General features: G+C 38.7%; 1 protein-coding gene across 2 annotated transcripts; it reads right to left on the reverse strand.

Annotated features, from left to right (window-relative positions):
* Positions 1-464: 464 nt before the first annotated feature.
* LOC113111595 (cold-inducible RNA-binding protein-like) lies at positions 465-8,496 on the reverse strand. Of its 2 annotated transcripts, XR_003293337.1 has the most exons (9): positions 8,472-8,496; positions 6,242-6,378; positions 5,528-5,633; positions 5,318-5,424; positions 4,023-4,164; positions 3,802-3,931; positions 3,225-3,280; positions 1,013-1,099; positions 465-926 (listed from the first exon to the last, which is right to left on the reverse strand). XR_003293337.1 is itself a non-coding variant. In XM_026276514.1 (8 exons), exons 1-8 carry the CDS (start codon positions 8,479-8,481, stop codon positions 2,849-2,851), a joined length of 702 nt encoding a protein of 233 aa, XP_026132299.1. In that variant the 5' UTR covers positions 8,482-8,496; the 3' UTR covers positions 2,456-2,848. The 2 variants fall into 2 exon arrangements, 1 of the variants encoding a protein (XP_026132299.1); XM_026276514.1 differs by lacking the exons at positions 465-926; positions 1,013-1,099 and adding an exon at positions 2,456-2,862.
* Positions 8,497-13,987: the final 5,491 nt, after the last annotated feature.

Raw genomic sequence — 13,987 nt, forward strand, 5'->3', positions numbered from 1 at the left:
TGGGACGCAGACGAGTCCAGCTCAGACGGGATCAGTCCTGCGCTTCTGGTCTCTCTGATGGCCCCGAAGAGATGTGCCCTGAACTTCCCTGGATCACACTTTCTGGCCGGACGCTTCCTGCCCTTTGACCTTCAGAGGAAGTACGATCTGAACCTGCCCAAGTTCTCCGGGACGGAGTCTGTGGTCCAGCTGTGATCCACTGTGTGCAGACATCTTCACTTAAGGGTTTAACGTTTGATTTTATTCAATGTAAAGGTTTGATCAGTGTTAAAGATTTAGCAAATTTTCATTTTATCGATTTCAAAAATCCAATATTTGGTGATAACATAGAATAAAAAGGGATTTATAGGCTACTTTATTTTTTAGGCCAGTGATTTTTGACTGGTGTTATTTCATTACATTTTTGTATGAAATAAAAGCATTTCAAAACAAACCTCTTGATTAAACACTAAAGCACACCAGTGTCATTTTTCATATTTTATTAAGGTCAAAATAATCCACAAACATGAGAAAAACTTAATTTAGTTAACCACATTAACTTACATGAAATACTTCTAAGGCATTAAACTAATCAACGTTTACCTCAAACATGTACAAATGTATTTTTAACATCAAAACTAGTTAACAACTCAAAGAACAGGTGGATTTTTATTAACAAAGATACAGACTGTTACAAATTTATCGCTCTTGTATTGCACTGAGTAACATGATTTTCAGAAGGTTACAGTAAAGTGTTACTGAGTCTCAATTCCAGAGCAGAAGACAGGCCAGTATTTGGAGAGAATACTGCATCATCAGATTTACAACTGATTTCCAGAAGGCTGGTCGTTGTTAAGGAAAGAATAACCAAAGCTGGTAAAGGGCTTTCAACAGCTGCTGTTCAAGAACCTCCTCGAGCTTTCATCATCTGCTCGCCGTTCCATCATCTATAAAACCAGATCAGTGGAACTCAATCAAACCTACAGTCAGTCAGTAATGAGATCATCAGACGTTCCATCAACGAAACACCAACCTCACGCTTCGGCCTCAGAGGAACAGACATGATCCATCAGTCCTCGAGCTTCTTCAAACCCCAGACGCTCTCCGATGAGAACTCAACCTGAACAAACCAGAGAACCAACATTAAACACACGAACACGAACACAGAACTAATCACAGTGTCTTTGCTCAAAAACAACTCACTCTGGGACCTAATCTGGCGTTTCTCAAATTGAGCTACATTGGTGGAAGTGAAGGTGTTGGTGATCAGAGCCTAAATGTGAAGTCTTTCTAGAATGGTTGGCAGTGCATGGGGAGAAATGAGTGGGAATTTAACTCTTTGAGTGCCTGACGTCCGTCTGAGGAGATTGATCTGAGTTTAAGAAGTGAACAGGAAGTTACCTCGCGCACACAGCTAACGCACAGAGCAGCCAGAGTCAGGAGTCACTTCAGGAGATGCAACGCTTGAGGAAACTCATCCGGAGCGCTTGGGTTCAATCAAGCAATGTTTGGGTGAAACACACTCATAACTCACTCTAACTAGCACGAGTGAAGATCATTCTCTTTACACTGAAGCTATGGTCTTCATATCATCTGAACATGGACACACCAGGAGAAAACTTTAGTAACAAACCCAATTAGTCTTCAAAGCCAAACAAACTCTTCGGTTCCTGGTGGAGCTGAGGCAGAATTCTGCGGTTCTTCTAGTTGAGCTTGTTAATTGAATGTGCATTTTTTATAGCGATTAAACATTTTAAACCAAGCTAATGTTTCGAGACCACTTAGGATGCTCTTACTACAGTTGAAGATATGGTTCACTCAATTATTTACTCGTCATATCACTAATGATGCAGAATCATGAGAGATGAGTTATTCAGAACCGCTGAGACCAAACCGTTTCGGTTCACACTGAACGGGTCCCAAATTAATGGAAGTCAACACAAACCAAAAAGACTTGGTCTCCAACAGTTTAATCAGGTTTGGCACTACACGAGTAAAGCCTGAGAAACTAATGTGAGAGAAACTATACTTTTAAAAACAACCCTTAAAATAAACCCTTTAATTACAATTTAATTTTAAAACCGCTTAGATGCAGCTGAAAGCACAACTATAACAAAACTAAAAAGGTAATTTATAGTGAGTAGATTAAATTTGATAACCAAGTCATTTTGTAATAAGTAATTTCTTTCCCATCTTGTAAGTTTTTGAAGGCACAACAGAATTCAAAGCGTTTGAACAAATGGTTTCGTTTAATAGGCTCCATGAAGCCACAATTGAAAGGCAAAAAATAAAAATAATAAAAACAAAATAGAGTCTCAAAATTTTGATACAAGGAAACAAGAGCACAAGGATTTCTTTCCCAGTTCTGGAGTGTACTGTTTAACAAGTTCTGGTTCTCTCAAGTGAATGATTGGTAGGATAGAAAGATATTGGTCAAGAGTCCATCATTAAAATTGCAGGATGTGAGGAGCAGCGACAGACAGAGACACGTCAGCCGTCCTCTGCTCCGCTCAGTCTGAAATAAAGTGACCTTTTTGGACACATCATTGGCTTACAGCGAACAGAAGGAGCAGTGCTTAAGACAGCGGCTGCGCATCAGTAAACAAACACAGAGCAAAACGCTCTCTAGACTCCCACAGAAGCACTAACATGAGAGCAGCTCGCTCGTGATTAAAGGAATCAAATGAGGCAAAAGAGAGACCCATCAGCACATCAACATTCATTCATTCACGGCCGGCGATCAGAGAGCGGCCTTCCTCTCAGAGTACAAGAACTGAACAGAAACATGGAGAACAGCTACAACAAAATCCAAGAACAGATCCATGAGTCTTTAGAAACGCTCTGCCGCTGACGCGTCGGGTCTTGGGTTCTAGTCTTGTACAGCTGAGGAGGAAGTATCACACATGAAGACACTCAAGCATCTCAACAGGTTTAACACAATCCCTCCACTAACACCCCCCCCCAACATCAGAACAGGGTCGCCCGGGCAGAGAGATCCTGCGGTTCACATCACGACTCTATAGACTTGATTCTGATTCATTTCTCTCTAATACGGGGAGTTCGGTCAAATTACTGAGCCGGAAACTTACTCCGAATTAGAACTGGGCCACTTGAAAGCATTAGTGGTTCATCTTAAAGCATTAAGTGACTCGCCCCACAGTAACTCTAGAAAAGCCTGTTTGACTCGTCCACACGAACGAACACAGACGACATGCTCATACAGGGATCTCAGAACAGATACGTACCATAACTATCATAGCTGTCTCTGTAAGAGCTGCCACGGTCGCTGTTCCCAGAATTCCTGAGGACGGAAGAAAACAGTGTGAGAAACCGATCACAAGAGCAGAAGAAACGACACGGATGACGAGAACAGAACACAAACAGATGAACTGTGCCTCGTTCAGGAAGAGCAGAACATCTGAAGGGCTGCAGAAATACTGCACTGCTTTCAGGCAGATTTAAAATTATAAAACTGAATGAATTTAGTGCATTGTTGTATGGAAAAATTTATGCAAAAATGTTCTTAAATCTAAAATGCATGCATTTTAATTTTTAGATTTATGCAACAAAGAATTTTTGGGGACTTTTTTTAAAGGTGCAAGGTGTCATTAAACTGCACAAGCCAAGAAAATAAACCACGTGTTACGCATTATTCATTTTAAACACCCAGTGTCAAATAAATTCTAAATAACTCTGTATTTCCTGAGGTGGTTACTGGGTGTTGTGGCGTTTGCGTAACTACACATTAATGCCTGATATTTTTAATCGTTTCAGTCTAAAGGGGTTTTATTTCTGCAGTCGGTCATGTTCAGGAACACTCACCTGTCTCTGCTGTATCCTCCACCTCCTCCAGAGGAGTAACCTCCACCTCCTCCGCTCTTATATCCTCCACCGCTGCCATAGCTCCGGTCTCCTCCGTATCCGCGGTCTCCACCGCCGTAGCTGCCTCCACCTTCAGAGAGAGAAGAACACAGAGTCTGAGCACGAGACACACACCTGACGATCACACACACACACACACTGATGGACTGCAGCTCACGCACCTCCTCTTCCTCGGCCTCCTCTGTAGAAGCCTCCACCGCCTCCTCCTCCACCTCCTCTGTAGGATCCTCCACCGGAGCGTCCACCTCCTCCACCGCCGCCCTTCCCAGCCTCATCCACACGGATCGTCCGGCCGTCCACAGACTACACGGAGAAAACACCAAACACTTAACACCCAAACCAGCGGCTCAGTATTAAACAACAGCGTGAGATCACTTTAGTGCCGTCGTAGTTTTAGATGACTCTTGTTCGGTTTGAGAATGAAAGTGTGAAGTTAACTAGCATTTTATTAAAAGTGTACTATAACTACCATTTTACACTACACGAGTAAAAAAAAAAAAAAAAAAAAAAAAATTTATACATTATATTTTTCTTCATGTAAAGCCCTTTGAATTACCATGGTGTGTGAAGTGCTATATAAACTTGCCTTGCCTTATCTGCACCCCTGCGCACACACACGCAGATGTGTGTTTGCATGCATTTGTGTATAGCAGGGCATTAATCTCAATGATAAACATTTAAATGCACATTATAAAATGTACAACTAGACCGTCAGAAGGCTAATCGATCTACACCATAATTTACCATGGATTTACTGTAGTAACTCACTGCACCATGGTATTGACATTCACACTGGGTTTTTATTAAAGGTGTAATGGTATAATAGTATGTATTTGATTAAGCTTTAATATGCAGTTATACTGAATGTTCAGACTTGTTTCTCATACTAAGAGGACACCTATAGTTATATTTACCATGGCATTGAGGAGCTGTGGTTTTAACTGCATTCATCTTATTTAGGATTTAAATGCATGCTACTATGGGAGACATGATTAAATACTTAGTCAGAATAAATTTAACCAAATGAAACTGATGCTGCTGCAATTTCACTTCATAGAGATCTTAACCAATTGTGATAAATGAACAAAATCTCTGCATCTTTATTCAAGCTACCATTGATCCATCTGTGTGCATTCACACATTTAGGACTTAATCTAGATTAAACACTATTCAAAATTAAAACTAATGTACCAAAAAAAAAACTTCATAATTTTTAATTTAAATTTAATAGTTCAGGACTTAATATCAAAAGAGAAACTATGTTTTTAAGTATACATTATGTAATGTAGGAGACATTTACATATATCCGAGTTTGAGAATTTGGCAGAATTGAGAATTAAGCCGAAAGAATCGGTTCTTTACTACCGAATCGATTCAAGTGATCCGACTCACTAAAAACCGCCAGAAACCCAATCGCACTTTGAAACCTACATCAAAGAGTGACTCAGTAACGAACCTTTCCATTCATTCCCTCCATCGCGTCCTTCGCATCTTCTGGGTTCTCAAAGGTCACGAATCCGAATCCTCTGGATCTGTTGGTTTCTCGGTTTCGGGCCACATGCACTGAAAACACACGCATTATGAGCTGCTTATGCAAATCACAGTGAACGCACAAACCAATCAGTAGAAGCGCGGCAGAAGAGCGCGTCAGTGATTGGCTACTCACCGTTGGTGATGACGCCATATTTGGCGAAAGCGTCCTCTAGCGACTGTTCGGTGGTATCGAAACTCAGTCCACCGACAAACAGCTTTCCTTCGTCAGACATTGTGATCTAAAACACGCGGGTCACAGAACACACACGTGTTACATCACAGCTCGTTTAGAGGAGAAACAAACACTTCAGAGCTGACTTTAGGTAGAAAAACGATTAAAAAGAAATGAAAATTGAACAGAGGCATTAGCGATTATTTGTGCTGGAGTACGTTAATAGTAATACGTAACTTAAACGTTTGCCGTGTAACGTTAGTGTTTAGTTAGACTCGACATGTGGGTCACGAAGCACGCTGATCTAAACTGGGTCAAACAAAAGACTCCATACAAACACCCAAATTATCGAATAAAGCTTAAAAAAACGGCTGATCTGAGGCCGTCCGCCATCACAGGCGCATTATAACACGGAAATACACGGTCACAAACGGAAAAATTACCGATGGACTAATCCTTAATTGATTAAATCGGTTGATCTGAGGCGAGGATGATGAAGAGCTCCATCAGGCGTCGCCATTTTAAACAGCGCGCGAACCACGATGGACAAAACACGGTCTAACACGAAAACTCCATTGTTAAATCGGCTAAATGTATCATATAGTGACGCATACGTCGAATAAAACAAACTAGCGCCGGTTAATAAAACAAAAACCGCATAAAAGAAGCCAGTACCTGTGATGTCGCAGTTGCAGGTGAGATGATGCACGTCTTGAACACGATCAGAACTTCAGAGACGCAGCAGAGCGCCGAGCAGCGCTTATATACTCTGCGCAGGGGGGCGGGGCCTAACACACGCTCATTTACATATCCTGAACACCACACACAGAGAGAGAGAGAGAGAGAGAGAGAGAGAGAGAGAGAGAGAGAGAGAGAGGGAGGATGATATTCAGTTTTTCTCGATTGCTTAAACGCTATAAGCAGGCTTTTGTGCTAAAATTTCAATACCATAACGCTATTTTTCAGAAAGCACACACATTTCGCTAAACTATAATCACTATTCCCCTGCTTTAACACACGAGTCAGATTTGATGAACTCTTACTGCAAAACTCTAAACACAAATCCCTACATTTCTCAGTGCTTACACCATGTGGTCATTTAGAAAGCTCTAGCATTCAGTATTGTTCACTCCAGTTACAGCTTGAGCTCAGTTAGCACACAGATACACACGAGGAAACACGAAGAGTTTACATTTATCACACACCAGTCAGAACCTTCTACAGACAGATACAAGATCCCAGTCAGTTCATTCAGCTTTGGAACAATGGATCCAGAGATACGTGACTGAAAAGGTCGAGGACCCCACAGAGGAGGAAGAGGAGGAAGATGATGAGCAACAGCAGTGAGGAGTGGATGAAGAGGAGGATGAGGGTAAAGGAGTCTCAGATGAAACTTGTGCCACTAGTTGTAGTAACCAAACTTCAGTTGCTTCACCGTCCCCTCGATCATAGAAACATTCAGGGAGGAAAACAGGAAGATGTACCTCAGTGTACTCTACTGTAACTTTTAAAAGCTTTCCTCTGTTACAACACATTCATCAAATTATCTTATGTACAGAGTTTCTGTCTGCTTCCATTTTGTAAAAGGATGTGTTCCAGTAGTCAATCAGAAGTTTTATTTGTGTGTGTGTGTGTGTGTGTGCGTGTGTGTGTGTGTGTGTGTGTGTGTGTGTGTGCGTGTGTGTGTGTGTGTGTGTGTGTGTTTTGAGGGCAAAGTTTTTGTTTTTCAGCAAGAGTGAATGGTTTTGAGTGTAGAGCTTCATTTTGACCTGAAATAGGTTGTTCGGGGAATTGAGTGAGAAGTTATGGATTTGTTTTTACTGTTTTGAGAATATGAGTCATAGTTTCAAGAAATCTGTTTAAGCAATCGAGAAAAATACTATTATAAATAATATATTCATTTTTTATATATACAAAGTTAAATGTCTAATACAAAAAATATAAGACATAAGGGGAAAGATAGATAGACATCAGGTTGGGTCATCAAAAGAAAAAGAAAGAAGAAAGCACATAACGTTTTATATATATATATATATATATACACACATAATAGATAGATTTCCATTTGTCTCTTGGAGCTCTTTAAATCCAGTCACAGATAAATTAAAATATGATACAAACTTACAAGAGTCTGCTTTCACACACACAGCTGTTATATCTGCAGCACAAACAGAAAAATCATGGTGTTTTGAAATTTTTGTGTGTATGAGTGTGTGTGTGTGTGTGTGTGTGAGAGAGAGAGAGAGAGAGTGAGATTATTATTATTATTAATTTTTTTTGTTGTTGTTGTTGTCTTTTTTCTTGTGTCTTGTTTGAAGAAAAAAAAAAGAAAAAAAAAGGAGAAAGTATACATATACTTAATTATTTTACAAATCTGTTTTTGTTTTATGTATTATATAATTGTTTATTCCTTATTCATGTAATGTACAATGCTTTGGCAATACTGTGCAAGTCATGCCAATAAAGCTCATTTGAATTTGAATTTGAATTTGAATTTGAGAGAGAGAGAGAGTGTGTGTGTGTGTGTGTGTGTGTGTGGAAGCATGTTTCTGTCAGTAATAGTAACTGGCCATAATAAAAATGAAGTTTGATGAACATTGTTTGTGTGTGTGTGAGTGTGTGTGTGTGTGTGTGTGTGTTTGTTACAGTCAGTTATAATTCAGAAGGCTGAGAGACATCACTCAGTTTGTCTTTATCTTCCAAAACCTAGCCATACTGAAACTGCACAGTGTTCAGTTGATGCTAACTAACCCTGAGTCTCTTAGCAGGATCTAGCTCATCTTACAGCTAACATCTCCCACCAGAAACATCTACACAGACACATGAAAACATCATTTAACTTTGATGAGTTTAACTACAAAGCAGGCATTGCCATCACACTAATAAATAAAGTAAAAAAACTTACTGTCCTCCATCAAAATGAGTTTTCCTTCTCAAATCTGCTGTCTTCTTCATCACATGTGGAATAAGATTAAAACTAAGCTAATCTACCTGAACGTGTTTCAACAATCCCCAATTCTTTAACCGTTTATATATTAGTTGTGGAAAAGATCAATGTGTTGCTGAAATATAGTTTTACAAATAAATAATCCTACCATGATGCCTGCATGTTTTATTTCTTCCTTTATTTCTATAGCACTTTATTCACTACAGATTGTGTCGAAGCAGCTTTACAGAGTCAGACAAAAGACATCACAGCAATCAAGTCAACAATACATGAATGATTTACATGTGAGAGACTCTTCCCTTCTCTTCAGACATCCAGACAAAAGCTTCACCAGCGCCAGAGACCATCAGTGACGAGTCAGCTCTGATTATTCATGTATGCTGATGAGGTGAGGTGTGTAGAAACACTTGAAGATAATTCAGTTATTCATCTCAACAGACCCCAACAGACACAAACTTGTCACATTTAGTCTTAGTTTAGGCCTACTTGTCTTTTATTAGCCTGTGATAATTAATACATTAAAAAAACGTTGTACAATTAAAAAATCTACCTTATAATATACAGTCATCCCATTTCTCTATTACATCTGCTGTATATGAATTTTACTGCACAACTGTAGTAATAATTATATAGGCTTTCAAATATTTAAGTGCTTAAAAAGTGTGCATCATACACGAACAGGGTTAAGAGCAGTGTGTGCATTCTATTTTTTATTTCTTGCTTATATATATATATATGTTTCAGTTCAGAGAACACTCAGAGAATACAAACACAGTGTTTGCAAAATTATAAAATGAAATGTTCCCTTTATCATATAAGCAAAAATAAATAAATAAATAAAAATAATAATATGAACAACAACAATTAAACAAAAACACAGGTAAAAAATAAAAATCTGTATTCAGAAGTAATGTGTTTGTGACATTAACACATTCAGTAGATGGACTCGTTCTTCTCTGTTCTGGACTGATCTAGGGCTCATTTATAAACTCTCTGTAGATTTTATCCTAAAAGTGTACGAATGTACAAAAACTAGATTCTGTGTACCCACAGAAGTGTTCAGATTGATAAAGAACCTGCGCAGAAATCTGTTTATAAGCCTCAGACAGAGGAAGATGTGCGTATGTGAAGCTCCACCCCCGACTCCTCCCACATATCACCATATATGGAGCTCACAACGCCTATGTTTACTATGCACAACCTCATCTGCATATTAATTTCCACGCACGTGACACCATGTTTAACTCCGTTAAAGGTACAAGACATCAAGGAAATATGAGATACGGAGTATAAATCACATTTGTGCCATACACAATTTTTATTGCTAAATCCTTGTTATGTTTTAGCATAAATATGTATATTAAAAAATCCATAAAAAACTGTTTAAAATAGTTCTTAGATAAATATTTTAGAACAGAGTTGGTCTCATTCTTTTCCACTGGCCAAATAGTATTTCAGTTGTTTTAAACAATTCAAAACAAATGTAATTTCTGCAGTTTTCCCGATAGTTATTTTAAGCCTATATTTATTTTGTGTAAATAATTGTCTGACTCGCGCGTCACTGACAAAGTAACCTATTTAAAAAAAAAAAACATGCAAATGACCATTTTCTTCGACTTGTATCCCTCGTAAAAAGAGGTCGCACTCATGGCGGACATATTTACGTCAAGTTTATTTTTTGTATGCGTGAAAAATTGCGTACGCATGTTTTTGTGCCTGTTCTGCGAGTACGCAAGGTTTATCAATGATCCCCTGTAGCTGCTCTTGTTTTTGGATCATGGCAGGTTTGGGTTCTGTCCAGCAGATGTCAGTGTTTTCCTGCTCCTCTCACAGGCTTCCAGTGACGTCACGCCTCAGCTTCCTGTAACCCGGAGCACTGCTGATGTACAGGAACTGACACAAATAAATCCACCAAATAAACTGAAGGATTGCTCCATTCTACTGGAATTAGTTTATAACAGATATAAATAAATATAAAAAAACTGATATAGATTGGGAAAACAGCCTGGCTTTTGCTGAAAAGGTTTTATATATCCAACAAGGTTAAGAAAGCCCATTATAAAATCCTTCCTAAAAATCTACTCTGATTCAAAATATTCAGATGTTGATGATGTTGGACATCTTTCAGATCAATCCATGTAGACCGAGCTAATCAAACCTGCACTTCTCACAGACATGATTTTAATGACTATCCAGGTAAAATGTCCTTAATGTCTGCTGTGTGTCAGTAATAGCTGTATGAATATTCCTCATTTATTATCTCATCTGAAACAACAAAGTGCAGATGTGTGATATTGATTTCACAGTGTTAACAGTTTCAGTGATTTTAATGGGAGTTTCTGAGAGTGATTGAACTCTAGACTGTCAGTGAAAATGATCTTTAATAATGTGAATGTTATTTGCTCTCTTTCTGAACAATGAAAGATTAGTAGACATTTTTATATCATATTAACTTTCAATGTTAAATTCACATTTAATATAAAGTCAATTGTATTAAAAATATGTCATGGCATGACACCTAGCTGTTACTTAAGTAAACAGACAGGGTTTATAATAAATTACATAAATTGGAGTAAAGGCTGATGAAATATATACATTTATACACGCACACATGCATTATATAGGCCTACATTTGATCTATATATCTAAAGAAAAATAGGCTCGGTATATATGACCCAAAGTAACTAGTAACTAACTACTTGGGTACATTTTTTTATCCGATACTTCAGTGGTTCCCAACCTTTTTCACCTCGCAGCCCACACAACCAAACACATATGTTTGCGCGGCCCACTGCAGAAAAAATAACTGACCCCGCTATTGTTGGGTTAATAACTTAGTACGTAATAACTCTATTTATTGAATGAACTAGGGTTGTGCGATATGGACAAAAAACATATCGCGATCTCTTCGATAATTTTGTGATTTCGATTTTAATCACAATTTTGACACACACAGATATGTTTTACAGTCATAAATGCATTCAGGATGAATTTGAAACATATTTCCAAAAGAAAACAAATCAGAGCTTTATCAAAAAGTTGTAACGTCTCTAGAACTGACATAAGTAAAAAATAATCACTATAGTAAAGGTGTAACACACTTTATAGACTTATGGCAAAAAAATATATAAATAAATAAATCCCGTGTCCAGGGACTTTTTTTGGCCATGCATTGTTAATAGAGCTCATTAATTGTAGTAGTGCCTCAGGTGTTGAAATAGATTTGTTATACATTATACAGGTTCACACACGTATACTCCGTCTGCAGTGTGTATACAGTATGTGTGAGCGGTGCAGAAGCTTTAATGTAACGCGAATCACATTAAAATAATGCGCGAGCACGAATCTCTCCGCTCACACTCAGATTTCCTTTGTTACAAAACCAGACGCGCATGCTCAGATACACGCTTTAGGCTATGATTCATTCATATATTACATTATTCTGCAACATTTTGTATTTGTAATTAAATTATTGTTTGTAGTAACTTAATATCACATTTTAATCATGCTGATTTTTGGAGAAAAACTGCAATGGCACTCTTCGTGTGATATTGATTAAGTACATAAAATTATATAAATATATACATTTTCTAACCCCCATATCTTGAATTTTGTGATCATTCACATGCATTCATAAATGCATATGAATACACCGAATAATGCAGTGAAAGAACGCACTCAAAATGCACACGCGCACTAGTATGACTTCATCATGTCACTTTACATTAGCCTAGATGCTGCACTTTTTAGGCATAATTTGTTTAGTTTTTGAATATACTTGATACTGTTAAAAGGCACATCATTAAAACACAAAATAGGAGTTCACACATCACACCTAAACACGCATGGAAAAGGTAATTAGAACTAGTTACTAAATTATTTAAAAATGCCTATCCATATACAGATAGCCTATGATTCGCTAACACCAAATGATTCGCGATCCTGCGCCGAACTCCCGAACTGACTCAAATGATTCGCGAACCAGCTCCGATCTCCCGAAATGACTCAAATGATTCACGCTCCGAACTCCCAAACTGACTCAAATGATTCACGCTCCGAACTCCCAAACTGACTCAAATGATTCGCGAACCCGCTTTGAACTCCCGAACTGACTCAAATGATTCGCGAACCCGCTACGAACTCCCGAACTGATTCAAATGATTCGCGATCCCGCTCCGAACTCCCGAAATGACTCAAATGATTCGCGAAGCCGCTCCGAAATCTCGAACTGATTCAAATGATCCGCAAACCCGCTCCGAACTCTCGAACTGATTCAAATGATTCACGCTCCCAACTCCCAAACTGACTCAAATGATTCGCGAACCCGCTCCCAACTCCCAAACTGACTCAAATGATTTGCAAACCCACTTTGAACTCCCAAACTGACTCAAATGACTCGCGAGCTCCAAACTGATTAAAATGATTCTCGCTCCGAACTCCCGAACTGACTCAAATGATTCACTCTCCGAACTTCCAAATGCACTCAAATGATTCATGCTCCGAACTCCCGAACTGACTCAAATGATTCGCTAACCCGCTCCGAACTCCCAAACTGACTCAAATGATTTGTGATCCCCAAACTCACTCAAATGATTCATTAACCTGCTCCGAACTCCCGAACTGATTCAAATGATTTACGCTCCCAACACCCGAACTGACTCAAATGATTCGCGAACCCGCTCCGAACTCACGAACTGACTCAAATGATTCGCGAATCCGATCCGAACTCTCGAACTGATTCAAATGATCCGCGAACCAGCTCCGAACAACCAAACTGACTCAAATGATTCGCGATCCCCAAACTGACTCAAATGATTCGCAAACCCGCTCCGAACTCCCGAACTGATTCAAATGATTCACGCTAACATCTCCCGAACTGACTCAAATGATTCTTGAACCCGCTCCGAACACCCAAACTGACTCAAATGGTTTGTGATCCCCAAACAGACTCAAATGATTCGTGATCCCCAAACTGATTCAAATGATTCACGCTCCCAACTCCCGAACTGACTCAAGTGATTCGCGATCCCACTCCCAACTCCCAAACTAGTTCAAATGATTTGCCAACCCACTTTTAACTCCTAATGAATGTAAATGTAGCAGATTAAATGTAAATGCATGTATATATTTTTTTCAAAATGCTCCTGAGGATGATTGTACTCAACTTAAAAAAGAAAATATGAAGCGGACTGAAGTTCTTGTGTGTGTGTGTGTGTGATTGTTTTGAATTGTTTAGTTTAACTTCATGAAGAAAGTTATTTCTGTGTTGTTTTCCAGTATAAATATTTAACATCCATTTACTAGTGATAAAAAATGACATCAGTTGAGTCTTGTTTTGTGACAAATGAAGTGCATTTATAGTGGTTTTATTGTTGTGACTCCATTGGCAGGCATTTGTTCTTGTTTAAACGTAAACTTACTTCATTTTGACAGTTTCTCAGAACACAAGACTTCATTACTGATGTCGCTTTGCT

Source organism: Carassius auratus, chromosome 2 (assembly GCF_003368295.1).
Source record: "Carassius auratus strain Wakin chromosome 2, ASM336829v1, whole genome shotgun sequence".
Taxonomy (NCBI): Eukaryota; Metazoa; Chordata; class Actinopteri; order Cypriniformes; family Cyprinidae; genus Carassius; species Carassius auratus.

Bases quoted from the DNA above. Each gene is read 5' to 3' on its own strand.
- LOC113111595 (XM_026276514.1), bottom strand. The intron at 5,634-6,241 runs GTACTGGCTTCT...CGCGTGTTTTAG, and splicing joins CTGCAACTGCGACATCACAG to ATCACAATGTCTGACGAAGG. The intron at 4,165-5,317 runs GTTCGTTACTGA...TTCTCCGTGTAG, and splicing joins TGGAGGGAATGAATGGAAAG to TCTGTGGACGGCCGGACGAT.